Source organism: Scylla paramamosain, chromosome 5 (genome assembly GCF_035594125.1).
Source record: "Scylla paramamosain isolate STU-SP2022 chromosome 5, ASM3559412v1, whole genome shotgun sequence".
Lineage (NCBI taxonomy): Eukaryota > Metazoa > Arthropoda > Malacostraca > Decapoda > Portunidae > Scylla > Scylla paramamosain.
In genome coordinates this window covers 22,018,169-22,033,951 of record NC_087155.1, presented here as the reverse complement: position 1 = coordinate 22,033,951, position 15,783 = coordinate 22,018,169, and the positions used below count along the sequence as shown (strand labels likewise).

General features: G+C 41.0%; 1 protein-coding gene across 1 annotated transcript in view; it reads left to right on the top strand.

The window, feature by feature from the left end:
* The first annotated feature begins 907 nt into the window (after window positions 1-907).
* LOC135100666 (organic cation transporter protein-like) overlaps window positions 908-15,783 on the top strand; it is a 72,471-nt gene continuing 57,595 nt past the window's right edge. Inside the window, exon 1 of the mRNA XM_064003795.1 lies at window positions 908-992. Within this exon, the coding sequence (XP_063859865.1) occupies window positions 918-992 (75 nt within the window). The 5' untranslated portion in view covers window positions 908-917. The remainder of the gene's footprint in view (window positions 993-15,783) is intronic.

Sequence of the window (15,783 nt, the reverse complement as noted above, 5' to 3'; positions counted from 1 at the left end):
TGTAATGAAGCAGTGGGGGACAGATGGAAGTAAACAAAACTATGGGATAATTTCAGGTGATAGCCAGGTTACATTTTAAGAAGCAGCATGTAGGTTCGTTATAAGGACACTCGCCTCGACCTCCTGTAGCCCTGGTTCTGCCCCTCAGCCATTAGAGAAGCAAGGGTCGTGCTGGTATGACACTGTGTAGCTTGTTTGTTTGTGTAGTAATGTATGTATGTGTGTGTGTGTGTGTGTGAGAGAGAGAGAGAGAGAGAGAGAGAGAGAGAGAGAGAGAGAGAGAGAGAGAGAGAGAGAGATTCTCCCTTCATTACTAAAAGAAGAAGGCATTAAAATAGATAAATGAACACAGAGTACAAGCGTTTACTTAACAAAATTTGTTGAAACCATTGTTGTATTCCCTTAAGAAGACCTAAAGAAATGTCCCACATCGCCATACCTGTTTCTTCCCCAGGACTGAGATATGGACACCTTTATATCCTCCCTCCTTGGTCCCAGAACCATATACCCCCTCTTTAGTGATTCACACAGCCTACTTTCCCTCGTCCTGCCTCTGTTCCTTCCCTCTATATGGTTTAGTGATGGAGTAGCGTGGCCTTCCCTTCCTCTTCCTTGGTTCTTCAGTGGCGGGACAGCGTAGCCATCAACCTCCCGCCGCGCCAGCCCTCGCCCAGTCATCTTGCCCGATCACTGCTCACGCCAGGTCTGTACGAGTGAGAGCCACTTGCCACTTCCGCCTCTACTGTGACGCACTCAGTTACCTGCCGTCCCGTGCTCACTAAATCCCTATAAATGTCTGCTGTTACGTAATTGATTATTCATTAGAGCGAGAAAGGATGTGATGTAGCCATTTTTTATGCTCGGTAAATCTCCCTAAGCACATGTTGTAAGGAATTAATTATTTGCCAGATTGAGGAATGATCCGTGATGGCCTGGGTGAGCGTGGCGGCCTCGTCTGGGAACGGGGCGTCAGTTCTTCTAATGACCTAAGGGTGAGTATTTGTGTCTATCTTATTTATGCACGTATAGTTATGGTCATTAGTAGAATAGGTTACCACACTCACTGCTACTGTCTTTAGTGTTTTCCGCAGTCTTAAATTCTCTGGTCCGCTGGGATGGGAATGGAATAGACTCAGTAATCAGATTATTAGTGCCGAGTCATTAGGGAGTTTGAAAAGATCAGATAAATTTATAGATGAGGATGATAGGTAGAAATAAGTGGATATGTTTTATGCAGGTACTCTCACGTTTAGGCCTGATGGCTTCTGGCAGATTCCTTGATTTTCTTATGTTTTCCGTGTGGGAAAACCTTACGACTTAATTTTTAGTAGACAAGAGGACTTCAGATTGAGTGAAAACTTAACCTTTTCACTGCTATTTGACACAATTGTCCTAAATTACCAACCACTCAGAGACATCAATACTTGTTTTACAGCCACACCAAACACTGTACCAGCTAGAATAGCAAAGCTTATTCTTTTTATCCTCTTCTTTCTCGTAGATACTTAAAAAAAGTTCCATGCATTGCTTATAGTGCTGTGAATTGTTACGTATAGCAGTGAAAGAGTTAAGGGAGTGTGGTTAGTTCCTGGACTTTTTTACTATGACTGTATCCATTAAGCTCAGTGATCGAGACATTGTGCGTGTGTGCCGTGAGTTCTTCAAAGTAAAGAATCATGTTTTAGTCATGCATTGTTACACTTTATTAAGGGCCAGTATGATCGCAAGGATTACAGGCATTACATTAACATAGCTTTTTATTAGTATTCCTTTTTATTTCTGCATGTCAAAGTCTGCAAAGTCAAAGGTGAACTCTCTCTCTCTCTCTCTCTCTCTCTCTCTCTCTCTCTCTCAGTGCTTTAGTTCGAATGTGATTCGCTTTGGTCTGTGTTTGAGCTGCCGAAACACTCGAGCTGAACCCTCAGCCTGAGAGAGGTTGGCGGGGCTTATAGGCCCCAGCAGGCGGCCATACGTGGAGATGGAATGTGTGAAGCAGGCTTACATACGAGGGTCATAACCTTTAGCGTCACCTCATAAATTGGCTTCCAATATTTTCATCTATTTTGCAAAGAATTTTCAGCAGTTGTACATATTTTCAGACAGGTTAGTTCTTTACCTCGATTATTTTAAACACCTTTTAGTGGAAGTTATTTGAGTTTTCAACGACGTTTTCATGATTCAAGTGATGGTTTAGGGAGGATTATGCATCGTCATCGCAAAATAAATTAAATTACATACATGAAAGTTAAAATAGTAACCTGTGTGGCCTCTAAATATGGTTCTTACGAGAGAAAAGCGTTTCAAAATGCGTGCCTGCATCTCACTTTTGCCATTTTACGAAAATCAATATATATTTCCATCTTCTAAGACTGTTCAGGACCTTGTATACTTTTGTTTCGTTATATTACGCGATAGATGTATATTCTTAATAATATATTTAAAGCAACAAATTATTTTATCTTCTCTCCCTCTCTCTAGATCTTAAACTGTCTTCTGACAGTTTCCATGGAACGACCGGCCCCCCCTTCCTCCCTTTCCCACTCTCATCTTTTCCTTCTCCCCTAATTCATTACCTCCACATATTCCCTTAACTTCTGCCTCAGTCTTTTGTGTTCTCTAGTTTTCTTCTTTCCTGGAAGCTCGCAGATCTCTTTATGTGCTGCGTCGTCCTGATTTCTCCATTTTTCTGGCTGCTAATTCTCTCCATCCTCATTACTTGCCGTTTTATTCCTCTATCTCCTCTCATCTCCTTTCTGCGTCCCCCACCACTTGCCTCTCGTCATCCCGAAATTATCACCAGGTAAAGGTGTAATGTTTCCTCGCCAGTCAAGAGGATAGAGACGAAACAACGGACTCCAGGGAATTCTTGAAATTTGCATCCACCTGTTATGAATATTCCCGCCTCTCGCTAAATAAGCCGGGAAAGCATAGAGGACTTGCTAACAGATCAGCGGTGAACTGGCAGGAGTAAAAGAGGGTGGAGGTTGTGGTGGCTCCAAAGCTTAGAAATTATTAAGTGTCAGAGCCCGGAATGAGAGGAGCCTGTCGGTTTTCATTGGATCAGGAACATCATGTGAGAGTTTGAGTGCGTTCAGCGGCGTTTTAGCTAGGCATAAGACCATATTCTTAAGAATTATTTTCAAAGGCCACAGAAAATAACTAATCTGGTTTTCATGGATTTTTTTTTTTTTTCCACTGACAAAGCAAAAACCAAGATAAACCATTATTGGAATCATGAAAACACTTATAAATACTTTAATAACTTCCAACACTAAAGCCTGTTCAAAGTAGTTGAAATGAGACGCCGAAACGTTTAGCAATACGGACGTTAGATGTGCCGGTGTACTGAGACGATAAGCTCAGTGGAGAGTTACTCGGGTACACGTTGTCTTAGCTCGGCAACCCCAAGGGTCCAAAAAGTGTCTCTCGCGGGAGTAAACATCATAAAACTACACATGACAGAAGTACTACACATATGTCAATATGTGCACACACACACCTGTCATGTACGTAAGTGATGTGTGATGGGATGACTCAAAACAGTGTAGCGAAGACAAAGAGAATCCCCGATAACTTCTCTTTTTATGATCTCTCCGTTCCCGTCAGCCTTCGTGTCCCTGGTGGCGGTGCGGGCTACGTATTAGCACTGTCTGCTTGAGCAACACCGCGACCTAGATAAGAAGCATTGCGTATCTGGTGTTTCTAGGGGACCAGCTCCCTCATATCACCTTATTTCCGATCACACCCTTTCAAAAATAAGTAATATTATCTATTGTTTAAGTGGCACCTGTTCGATGTATGAACCTATTTCAGACTGAATAAGGAACGAATAAATTTGCAACATATAAATTACGTAATATTTGACGAAACTTAGCACCAAAAGTCTGTGATTTATTGCCACTGAGGAATATTTAAGTTTACAGCATATAACTTACGCAGTATTTATCAGATCGGGCAGTAAAAGTACGTTCGAAAGCGTGCTAATTTTTTTCAGAGTTGATTAAGGGATCACTAATTAGCAGGAAAGCAAAACTAGATCACATGAAATCAAAATAAAAATCAAAACTCTCCAAGAAAAATGTGCGGGAACTTTGTATTCCCTGCGAGGCTGAGAAGCTGCCAGCACTGCAGTTCTGCCTCACTGGTGCCGGAAAGGCTGCCGTGGTGATAATTTCGTGTAGTCAGCGCGAGGAAGTGAAGGAGAAGCAGGTGAGCGACTCCATCACCCCCCATCCCCCAGCACGTTGATCGATGTTCCCTTAATTTAACTCATCAACTCCTCTGCACACATCAACACCCTCTTATTGGACACTGGACACATTACCACCTTACCACTCTTCACATCTACACTACTTACCAGCACCTCATCACCTTCTATGCAACACTTTATTGACGCGTGTTTACGAACACCACCAAAGAAAAGAAGAAAAAAAAAACGTGCAACAGGTCTATTTTCTTATTCTAGTTTTTTTTTTTTTTTTTTTTGCGGAGCTGAAAATTAGCGATTTTTTTTTTTTTTTTTTTTTTTTTTTTTTTTTTTTTGCGGGAGTGACGGAATAAATGAACTTACCATTAACTTCTTCGTACCCTGAAGAGTCATAACAAACTGTAACCTCTACGCATCTCTGTACTCAGAGATGCGTAGAGGTGATCTTTTTTCTTCGACTGTAAAGGAAAAGTCGACGCGATAATTTGACTCTCTATATGTTAAGGATTGACGGTGAGTCTCTTTGCGCTACCCACAGCAAACCGCACACTGATAATTGTTCTCTTTATGAACCTCAGTTTTGTGTGCATTTTGAGACCAACATTTTTATTATTATCATTATTATTATTATAATGACACGCAGTTCCTTTTTTTTTTTTCTTCTTTTTTTACTTTACCTACTGTGCATCAAAAATTTATATTATTTGACACGAGTGTTAATTGTGCAAATGATTTTTTTATTTCATGACCTAAATATTATCTTTTTTTTTCTTTCTCTCTCGACAATGATGAAATTCTCTTCGTATTCGTGTCATAAGCTTCCGTAATGAAGGTTGGGTAGGTATTTTCTGTATTGCGTGCCAAATACCTACTTCTCTCACTTATTTGGTTATTTTTCCTTCTTCTCCTTCTTTTTTCTTCATCATCACCATTATCATCATCTTCATCATCATCATCATCATCAACATCATCATGATCTTCTGTTTTCTACTTTTGTTATAATTATTGTTGTTGTTGTTGTTGTTGTTATTATTGTTATTATTATTATTATTATTATTATTATTATTATTATTATTATTATTATTATTATTATTATTATTATTAGTGTTCTTATTATCATCATTACTATTGTTGTTATTGTTTTTGTTGTCTTCGTCGTCATCGTCGTCGTTGTTGCCGTTGTTCTTATTTTCAAGACCATGGTACTGATGGCGATGTTTTTCTTCCCTTCGGGAATTAATCTGCTGAAGGGCTTCAGTAGAGAAAGAGAAAGAGACGTACAGAGAGCGAGGCTGGAAGGGACGCAGTGATTGCGTTCAAAATTAATGATATCATCGTGGAAGCCAGGTAAGTTGTTTTTCCAGCCTTTCTGTTCGGTGTGTAAGATTATTAGAGTGTGGTGAGTGCACATGTAGCGCGCAGCACTGGAGGACCTGAGGGGGTTGAGGCACGAGGTCCTAGTGGGCGAGGGAAGTGAATGCTGTGAGCGGCAAGACATGCGTGCAGGCTGGCGATCTGGGCCTTGTATGCTCGGATGCCTCTCACCCTTAGATTCATTATGACAGTATGCATGCAAACATAGGCACACACACGCACACACACACACACGCACACACACACACACACACACACACACACACACACACACACACACACACACACACACACACACACACACACACACACACACACACACACACACACACACACACACACACACACACACACACACACACACACACACACACACACACACACACACACACACACACGTATATGGAGCATTGCGAACTTCAGAGAATTATAGAAACACACAAAACAATGAAATACACACACACACACACACACACACACACACACACACACACACACACACACACACACACACACACACACACACACACACACACACACACACACTTCGTTAGTTTTCCATACATCCCATTCACTCCCAGTTTTACGGAAGGGGAAAAAAGTAGATGGTTCAAACTATCGAAATTGAAAGAAAAAGTTAAATGGAAAACGTCAGCACACTGTAAGGCATATATTTGCACATCGGCGCTGATTTATCGGCTGATATAAAGCTTAACATTGACATAAATATTTTTTTCCTTTTATTTATTCATTTATTTATTTATTTATTTGTTTTTTATTTATTTATTTATTTTTTTGCTATACATTCCGCCATCCAGTCAGATATTGACAAGCGGGAAACGAGTCTGCAGTGGGAGGGGAGGGGGATGTGGTGGATGACTCACTGCCTGGCTGGGCTTATCACTTCAGTGCCACACTCTACCTTTCTCCTCTCTTCACTCACTTTACGCCTTGTCATTAACGGTTCTTTTCCAGTATTCCTAGTTATGCTTGCTACTCCATACGTCTTCACTCTTCATAATTACTCTTCCGAATCCACCTTCTTGTTCTTCTCTATCTCACCTGTATCTGCTTCCATTTGCTCCCTGTACCCTTCCATAATTTTCGGCGCATCCACTTCCACTACACGCCCGTGCACTCTGTCAATACACATCTTTCACCATTCCTCTGCGTCTCCTCTCTATATCTTCATTCCCTTTCACTTACCCTCCTCAGTCCACGTCCTTGCTCTCCTCCACCACCTCCTATCATCGCCATTCATTCCCTGCCCCCTTTCACGTCTCTGCTACCTACCACTTAGTCTCCACCTTGTTCCAATAGTCCTTACTTATTCTTCATTCATTCTCAACCTATAGCTTCAGGTACTTTCGCCGCTACTCACATCTTTTCTAGTCTAGAGTTTTCCTTTTTTTTTTTTTTTCTACACGTCTTACTTTGATTGTATAGTGTTCTTTAATTCAGACTCGTTGGTGTCTAGAGTACTATTACTCTATGCTCTTTCTTTGAGTTTCTTTGTTCCTTGCTCTCTTTCTCTCTTTCCTCGCCTCCCTATTCTACCACCTTCATCCTTATGTGAGTTTGTCATGACGATCAGGGAAGAATACATAAAGTTATCGTTATCGTCATTATCATCACCAGTAGCGACAATTATAGAGTGTAAAACAATAAGCACATTTCCTTGATTTTCCGCCTGTTCACATGCACTGCTTCCATGATTAAACAAAAAGAGTCAGAACTGATAATTAATACATTACATATGCATGGCTCCATTTTAATTTTAGATTATAGACTAAATTAATAGACACGATATCGTTGTTGGCATCAGTATTTTTTTCTTACCATTTCAAATCCATCGCTGTGCCCTGTTTGGTGTGTGCCTGGTGGGGAGGGAAGGCAGTAAACAGCAACCTTTGAAAGTGGATCCAGTAGTTGTGTTTATACGAAAATTGTTTACCCCACCAATGCAGCTTGGGTCAGTGTACCTTGGACTGACCTCCCCCACTTCTTCCACCTCACTTTCTTCTCTCCTCCCCCTCCTCCTCCTCCTCTTCCTCCTCTTCTTCGCTCTCTTCCTCGCCCTCTTCCGTAAATACTACTGCACCAATATGGAGTTTCAGATTGTTGGGAGAGGAAACGAAAAGATTGTAAACTGTAGGTAAAATATCTACAACGGCAGGATTTAGTTGAGGAGTGCAGGGCAGCAGAGGGAAGAGAGAAATAGAAGCCGGGAGGAAATAAAAATTGCCTTTACTCAGATTGAGACGGACACGAACTGAGAAATAGAGAAGGGATTGTTAGACTAAATCAACAGCTTTTCCTTGTATTGTAATGTTGTGTCTTACATACGAAACAACATTCATTTAACAAACTATAAACGCACTGCCTTTTTTTAGTGTAGAGCAGTGCAATCAATTACTCCAGAAGGAACTAAAAGGTTTGTTATTGTTTGTTATCCTTTGAAATTCCTTGTTTTTGCGCAATTCTTATTGGGGAAAGATTGGGAAAGAAGGAAAAAATGGAAGCATAAACTTAATCTAGGAAGAACAAAGAAGGAACGGAGAGTAAGATAAAATTTAAGATTAAATTTACCTAATAAAAGGCTGATAAATGACAATTAATTAAGAATAGCTTAAAACCTACGTTGGAAAAGACTAAATAAAATAATGAGAAAAAGGAAACCTGAAAAATTACACCTAGGAAAGAATAAGGAATAAAAAAAAAAATAATTGAACAGATTTTAATACCTTGGAGAGAAACTCAGTGATAATAATGAATAAGATAGAAACTTAAACATAGATTATAACTGGAAAAGACTGATTAAGAGCTTAAGTGAAGATTTTAAAAAATCCTTTTAAAACCAGAAAAATCACAAGACTAACCAGGAGCTGTGAATGGAGGATGAGGGATGTGTGTAGTGTGCGAAGAGAAAGAGAGAGGAAAGAGTTACGCCTTTGTGGTCTTGTGGTGTTGTCATGTTTGCCGGTGAGTGATGGGTGATGGTGGGGATAATTATGATGATGGCAGCGCACTCCAGTGGTTGCTTTGTGGGTTCCAGCTATTGATTATTGGTGATATTCAGCAAGGAGTGTTTGTCCTTAGTCTGGCTTTTTGAGGCGATGATTGGAAGATACTTGAATAGTGCGTGTGGCAAACGTTGTGCGGCGTAAAGACTTATGTGTGTATATGGAAGAAGCAGTTTGGTCAGTCTTCATTGTCTTGGCAAACGTTGTGCGGTGTGAAGACTTGTGTGTGTATATGGAAGAAGCAGTTTGGTCAGTCTTCATTGTCTTATATGACTGTTTGATGTTATTTTCATCTTTTCAACAAGATTATGCTTTTTTTCGAGTTATTGAACTCATCAAAGCTTAAAATTATTTCTTTTATATTTCTGGCATTTTCCATCTCATTAACTTTTTTTTCTTTTCAATAAGGTTGTTTTAATCTCTTCAACGAGATTATACTGTTTTTCTCATTTTCTAACTCAGCAACCCTACTTAACATAATTTAGTTTCCTATTCGTGTGGCGTTTCTTCATCTCATTAACTTTTTTTTCTCTTTCAATAGAAAATATTTTCGTCTTTTAAACAAACTTATGCTGTTTTCTTCTTTCCCTTCTTTCCCATTTCAACAAGACTACTTAAAGTTATTTTTCAAATTTTCCTGTTTTCTCTTCATAATTTGTCGATTTCTTTACAAATGTAGGCAAAACTATATTTCTTATTTTCAGTAAAACTGGTTTTCGCTATTTTCCTTCAACTGTAGCAACCATTCCTTCCTTTCACTGTCGAGGCGTGACCTTGGATGCTTCTGTAGACCAACAGTGGTGTTGATGATATGGTCTTCTTATGCATATTCTTCCTCCTCTGCGATTCAAATTGAAAACACCTTTGTGTACTGAATTCAAGTACATCTTTGATACATTTCACAGCAGCATCTCGTATCTACCATATGCTCACAAACACTTCACCGTAGCACTGCGTATATATTGCGTGGTCGCAAAAACTCCATCTCTCATCATCTCTGTACTCCTTCTCCTTCTCTCCTACTTCCCTATCCTCCTCTTTCCTCTCCTACGCCACATCGTCATACTTTTCCTCAGCAGTGCATCTTTCCGTATGCAATTTCTGTTATCTCACAGAACATGCTAATTAGGTAGATAGATGAGAGTAGTGCCGCCTTTAATTGGCTTTTGCTCCTTTAATTACGACACGTACTGGGAAATTGATTTAAGCCTCCACTTGCGTATGTAGAGTGTCCGAACAGCAGGGGAGTGGCGGGAGGCAGGCGGCAAAGAAGGTAAAGGAGAGTGATGCTACAGTTGCTGACTCTTCTGTTCTTTCCTTGGATGACGTGTGGGAGGACTGGGGTGAAATGTATACAGCAGAATAATGCAAGCAGCCATATTGTAAGTCAGACTGTGATTTTCCTACATTTGTTTACTTGAACTTATATTTTTTGTAATGGAAGATTAACAAGAGTACAATAAATAAAAAAAAAAATATGAATAATAGGTGGCACTAGATAGGTTGGTGTGTTTTATACAGGGACTGCCACGTGTAGTCATGCTTGCTTCTTTCAATTCTCTAATGTTCTTAAGTTATTTTATCAGTAATCATTGGAACTCTGACATGTATGTATGTATGTACGTACATATCTACTGTATGTATGTTATGTTTCAAAAGAGAAGTATCAACACACGTCTGGAACTAAATTGGCCAGCTTTTTTTTTTTTTTTTTTTATCCTTTTCTGTGACTTCTGAAAGCGGGAAGTTGAGCCGGATTTAATTTACTTATTTCTAACATTTTTTTTTTTTTTTTCTGCATTTGGTCAGTCTCCTCAACAACTAAAAAGAAACAGAAAAATCTCACAAAGAGCCTTGCGCTTCAACCATCTCAGTAAGTACAAAACATCATTGAATCTTTCTCTCCCGGTATAGAACTTCTGAGAACGTTAATACCCACACAGCCTCCTTTTTACGTATATTCTGCTCTTTATTCACACACTTCCACACTTCGCACGCTCTGGTTACGTTTCCCCGTGGCCTGCAAGCACGGCTGAGTGTAGTGTGTCCTCGTAACCTACAGCGACAAAGGAACACTGGACAAGGCGCGGCCAACAAGCGGACACATGACACAGGTTTTTACGATGTGCGGATAAATGGTAATGTTTCTGAATGAGTCAAGTGTGTAGAAGTAATGGTGAAGGAAGAACAGAGTGGGTGCCGTCATTAGCTTGTTGTTGTTGTTGTAACAATAATGAACCCACATTTCATTGCCGCTCCTCACAAAAAAGAAAGGGAATAAAAGAAAAAGCCCACCAAAATAGTTCTGCAGATGTGCTGGTATTCTTGAAATAGTTCACGTTGCAGAGGTATTTAAGATCTTGCTTTCACACTTCCCTTAACCTTCCCAAGCAGCGCCCTAGACCAGCTTATGTAGGATGAAGACCCAGTTTGCAATTTTCTCAAAAGCTCTCCGTAAACTTAGAAGCGAGGAGTGCAAAACACGCGCTCATTAACTGGATAAGACTCTTCCAAGTAAGGTGTCTCCTTGTGGTGGTGATAGTGGTGATGGTGATGGTGGTGGAGATGTGTGTGTGTGTGTGTGTGTGTGTGTGTGTGTGTCTTCTATCCACCTTCGTACGGTCGTGTGCTGGTCTCTTGACACCACGTATCCATATGGAAACAACTCAGAGCTCATAGTGACCGATCTTTGGTTACAACCGAGACCATTCACACACCAACGCACCACATCAGGTCACAACCTTTCGCCTTACGTCCCTTCCCAACTTGCTGCTAGTGTGTGTGTGTGTGTGTGTGTGTGTGTGTGTGTGTGTGTGTGTGTGTGTGTGTGTGTGTGTGTGTCACGATATCGTACATATATACAACTAAATTCCGATATCCAAAAAGAAGTTAAATTCTCTTGCTCGGATGAAGGTGCCACAGTGGAGGGAAGTGTGACTTCTCGGAGAAAAATCTCGCGGGGACTTCTGGAATCTGCGACCGGTACCTGGATAATTGATACCTGTGGAGGGTTTCCGCGTGGAGACTTGCACCCTTGTAGAATACCTGAATACGTGAACAGTGGATAAATGCGAATTTGCTGCTGCGTCTTAGATAACTCTGGCCTTGTTCATTTCACGATACACGCCGCTGGTCAGACAGTTGAGTTGCTGGTCTGGAGTGTAGCCTTTGAAGCGTCACTCCCTGATGTGTTTCCTCTCACTATCTGGGTCTTTTGTTTTCCTCTCCCTTCCCACGCCCTTGAAAAAACGTCCTCTCGTCATCATATCTGTTCCCGCGGGGTTTATTTTTATCGGCAACATTTCCATGTGGACTTTCCATGGCTAATTACGCTATTGACGTGAAGGCCTTTTTTTCTATTGGTATTCCCCCTCATTATTTCTTTCCCTTTGGTGATTTAATATATGCTCGCTATAACATTCCACATACAACATTTCCTCTTTGATAAATGTATCCAGCTTTGAAATGCTCCCGTCAGGCAAAATATTTCGTTATCTGTTTATTTTTTTCCATAAACAGCACCATTTGTTTTTAGTAGCCTGCATTATTTGGTCATATACATTTGCATACATAACTTTTTCTAAAATGTGTGTGTGTGTGTGTGTTTGTGTGTGTGTGTGTGTGTGTGTGTTTGGGTGTGGATGTGATACGGGAAGTTATAATAATCCATAGGTACATTCTGAGGATAACGAAAGAATAAAGGAGGCTACGAGGCTTTGAAATTGTCCGTTTAGAGATAACATAGGGAGAAAGAAGAACTACACTCAGGCATCCCCTCCTTCCGCGGCCTCGCTGCACAAGACTTTCTTCTTTCTCTCACCCCTATTCTGTCCACCTCTCTAACGCAAGAGTTAACCAGTATTCTCAATCATTCATCCCTTTCTCTGGTAAACTCTGGAACTCCCTGCCTGCTTCTGTATTTCCACCTTCCTACGACTTGAATTACTTCAAGAGGGAGGTTTCAAGACACTTATCCACCAATTTTTGACCACTGCTTTGACCCTTTTATGGGACTGGGATTTCAGTGGGCATTTTTTTTTTATTAGATTTTTGTTGCCTTTGGCCAGTATCCTTCCTACATAAAAAAAAAAAAGATAATTCCGTAGTACAAGAATACGAGGCGATCTGGAAGAGCCTCAGTCACTTCTCTCTTTCTATCACTTCCCTGTCAAAATCATTCCGTTGATTGCCTCTCGTGTTAGCAGGTGTCTCTGGTGGGTGAGAGTCAAGCATGATCATTCGGTAAATTCCAAGTACTGCTTTAAATGAGCAAATAATAACTCTGGACAAGAAGGGATGCATACATTAACTGATGTCACTTGGTATATGTGGAGGCTGGCGGGAATTTAATTACTTTTAATTACCTGCTCGCTAATTTCCAGCTGTCCTGCAATTTTTATTCTTGTTAGATGGGAAATATTCTCTCTCTCTCTCTCTCTCTCTCTCTCTCTCTCTCTCTCTCTCTCTCTCTCTCTCTCTCTCTCTCTCTCTCTCTCTCTCTCTCTCTCTCTCTCTCTCTCTCTCTCTCTCTCTCTCTCTCCTCTCTCTCTCTCTCTCTCTCTCTCTCTCTCTCTCTCTCTCTCTCTCTCTCTCTCTCTCTCTCTCTCTCTCTCTCTCTCTCTCTCTCTCTCTCTCTCTCTCTCTCTCATGTTTAATAGATCTCGCGTCGCTGCCTGCCTTACATAGTACAATGTAAAATTAAACCAAATAACTCAGGTATTCCAGTTTCCATGCAAGTCAATAAAGAGTAGTAATAGGTTTTCCTTGCACGAGCCATTAGGAAATTTATGCTGAAACATCTGGCCGGGAAAGACTTACTTGTTGCTTATGTTTTATCTGCATACGTTTTCAAGTTGAGTATGAATGTGTTTGAATACGTACGTACATTACTGGTTGGAAAGAATGAAATGGATTTGTGGTTAAAGAGCAGTGAGTAAAGAATTTTACTGTTGTTTATTAGAAGCGAAAAACATGAAACATTATTGAGAGAAGAAAGATATCGGATTTTTTTTTTTTCATTTTATAGAGTCATTATAGATTAAGAGCAGAGTATTAGCAACAGTGTGTGATCAGTCTGAATGGACGAAAATATTATAGCTTAGCTGTGTGTAATCATCAAAGGAGGGAGGGACACGACAGAGGGGGAAGGAAAGAGATAGCATTATGTGAGTGTGTGATGGAAGCAAGGACAGTTATAGCACAGAACAGCATGCAGTGTGCGATTGTGCTGGTGTACATACAGCAGGTCTGGTGAACATGGATTAGAAGTTAAACATCCCAGCAAATCCAGTTTTATCTATATGCCTCTTCTCTCTCCCTTTCTCCGCTCTCCATTTCCGCCTGCCTTGCACCTCACGCACCTCATCGCTCACCTACGCCTCCCATGAAATCCTCCTCTACATACACATGCCTTCTACCATGGCCACTTTTCCACCTGCAGATTTGCTCCAGAAACGGAGACTTCATCCATAGCCTTCCACACCCTCCTACGCAATCTGTTTCCAATTATGCCTCCCGTACAAGCTATCTGCACTCTATAATTCCACTCTTTTCTCCATTTAGCCATCTGTACCTTTTACAGCAACCCTCCCTTGCACAATCCAGGCTTGTCTTTCATCTCCCCGGTTCTTCGGGTGACGCAAGGCGAAGCTAAAAAAGAAACTCATTGATCCTTCTTCCCCTATTTAACATTAGAACAACCTTGTAAATGCCGACAGGTCCGCTAATGTTTGTTTATCCTTTGTGTTCCTTTATACTTCTTTGCCACTGCTTTCTAATCGTCTGGAAAGGAATAGAAGCGCCAGACTTTCCAGCCGGTGATGTAACAGTTTTTTTGGCAAATAATAGGAAGTGATGACAAGTTTCCAGGTGATGCTGCACTTTTATTGCCAATCTTTGAGGGCAGGATTAATTTCTTTTCAGCGGACCGTCCAGTTTAATCGTCCGCTGCAGGAGGCAATCATCTTGAGCGAAAAATAATTCAATATTTCAAATGGCGACGTCATAAATTTGTCATCGACTTCAGATCACCTTCATACTGTCGCTGGGCAGTGAGGAGGCTGGAAGAGTGATGGAAGCTGATATTACGCCCATGATTTATTGAAGGGACGCAAGACGAGCCGGCCACGCACTACTTTCCTCCCCCTTCCCTGTCGTCCCCACTCTCTTTCATCACTGCCCATGTTTTAATGCCTGCGTTGTCCCAAACTTGCCTGGGAAACACCCTAGTCTCTCTCATCACAAGGGCTCTGTGGCTGTTCTGAATAATGTTCACTTAATGGTCCGGTGCCTGAGAGATTCTGGTTCACTGCAGCAACTTGGTGGGACTGATAGCGGTCTCTCATAATTCTAGTTGGCAGCATAACCTAATGTGCATTTTTTTTTTTTAGGTGGAAGAAGTAAAGCTTTTATCATAATCGCAAGCTGTGCCATTTCACCTATTTATGTCGGTCCATTATTTTATCAACTTGCAATTTTTCTCTCCTCCAAGCCAGTAATGTATACTTTGTTCCCTGTGTGATCTTTATGGCCTTGGTGACATATTATAACTCATCACAACAACTCAATCACACCATATCTAACTCTAAAATTCTCTGTCTGATTATGTCCTCCCTTCCTCCGACCTGAACTGCTTCAAGAGAGGAGCATTAAGCCACTTATGGAATTAAATTGTCCAACCCTTTTCCCTTTTGGATCTCTTTTTCCACTAAACTCTTTTCGTAATGCCAATCAAGCAAACCACTATTTCCCTTATTTTTCGTGCCTTCATTCAGCATCTCTCACGTGTAAAAAGATGAAAAATAAAAGGAAAAACCCATTAAGTGCTGTAATCCCCCTCATCCTCATCACTACCACTATTAGCACCATCACCAGGCTCGTCGCAAGGGAGAGGAGGGAAGAGAGGGAGGAAAAGTGAGAGAAAGTGAGAGAGAGAGAGAGAGAGAGAGAGAGAGAGAGAGAGAGAGAGAGAGAGAGAGAGAGAGAGAGAGAGAGAGAGAGAGAGAGAGTGAGTTCAGAGCCCTCGTTATCTCCCCTCCTCAGATGCCTCCATGCACTCGTTCATTAGAACTTTGCGTATTGTTAATTACAAGGTCCGCCTCCTTTACACAAGAGAGATCCAACTCGCCACGGCCAAGGAAGGGTGGTAAGAAATGATAACCGACACATAACCAATAGCTC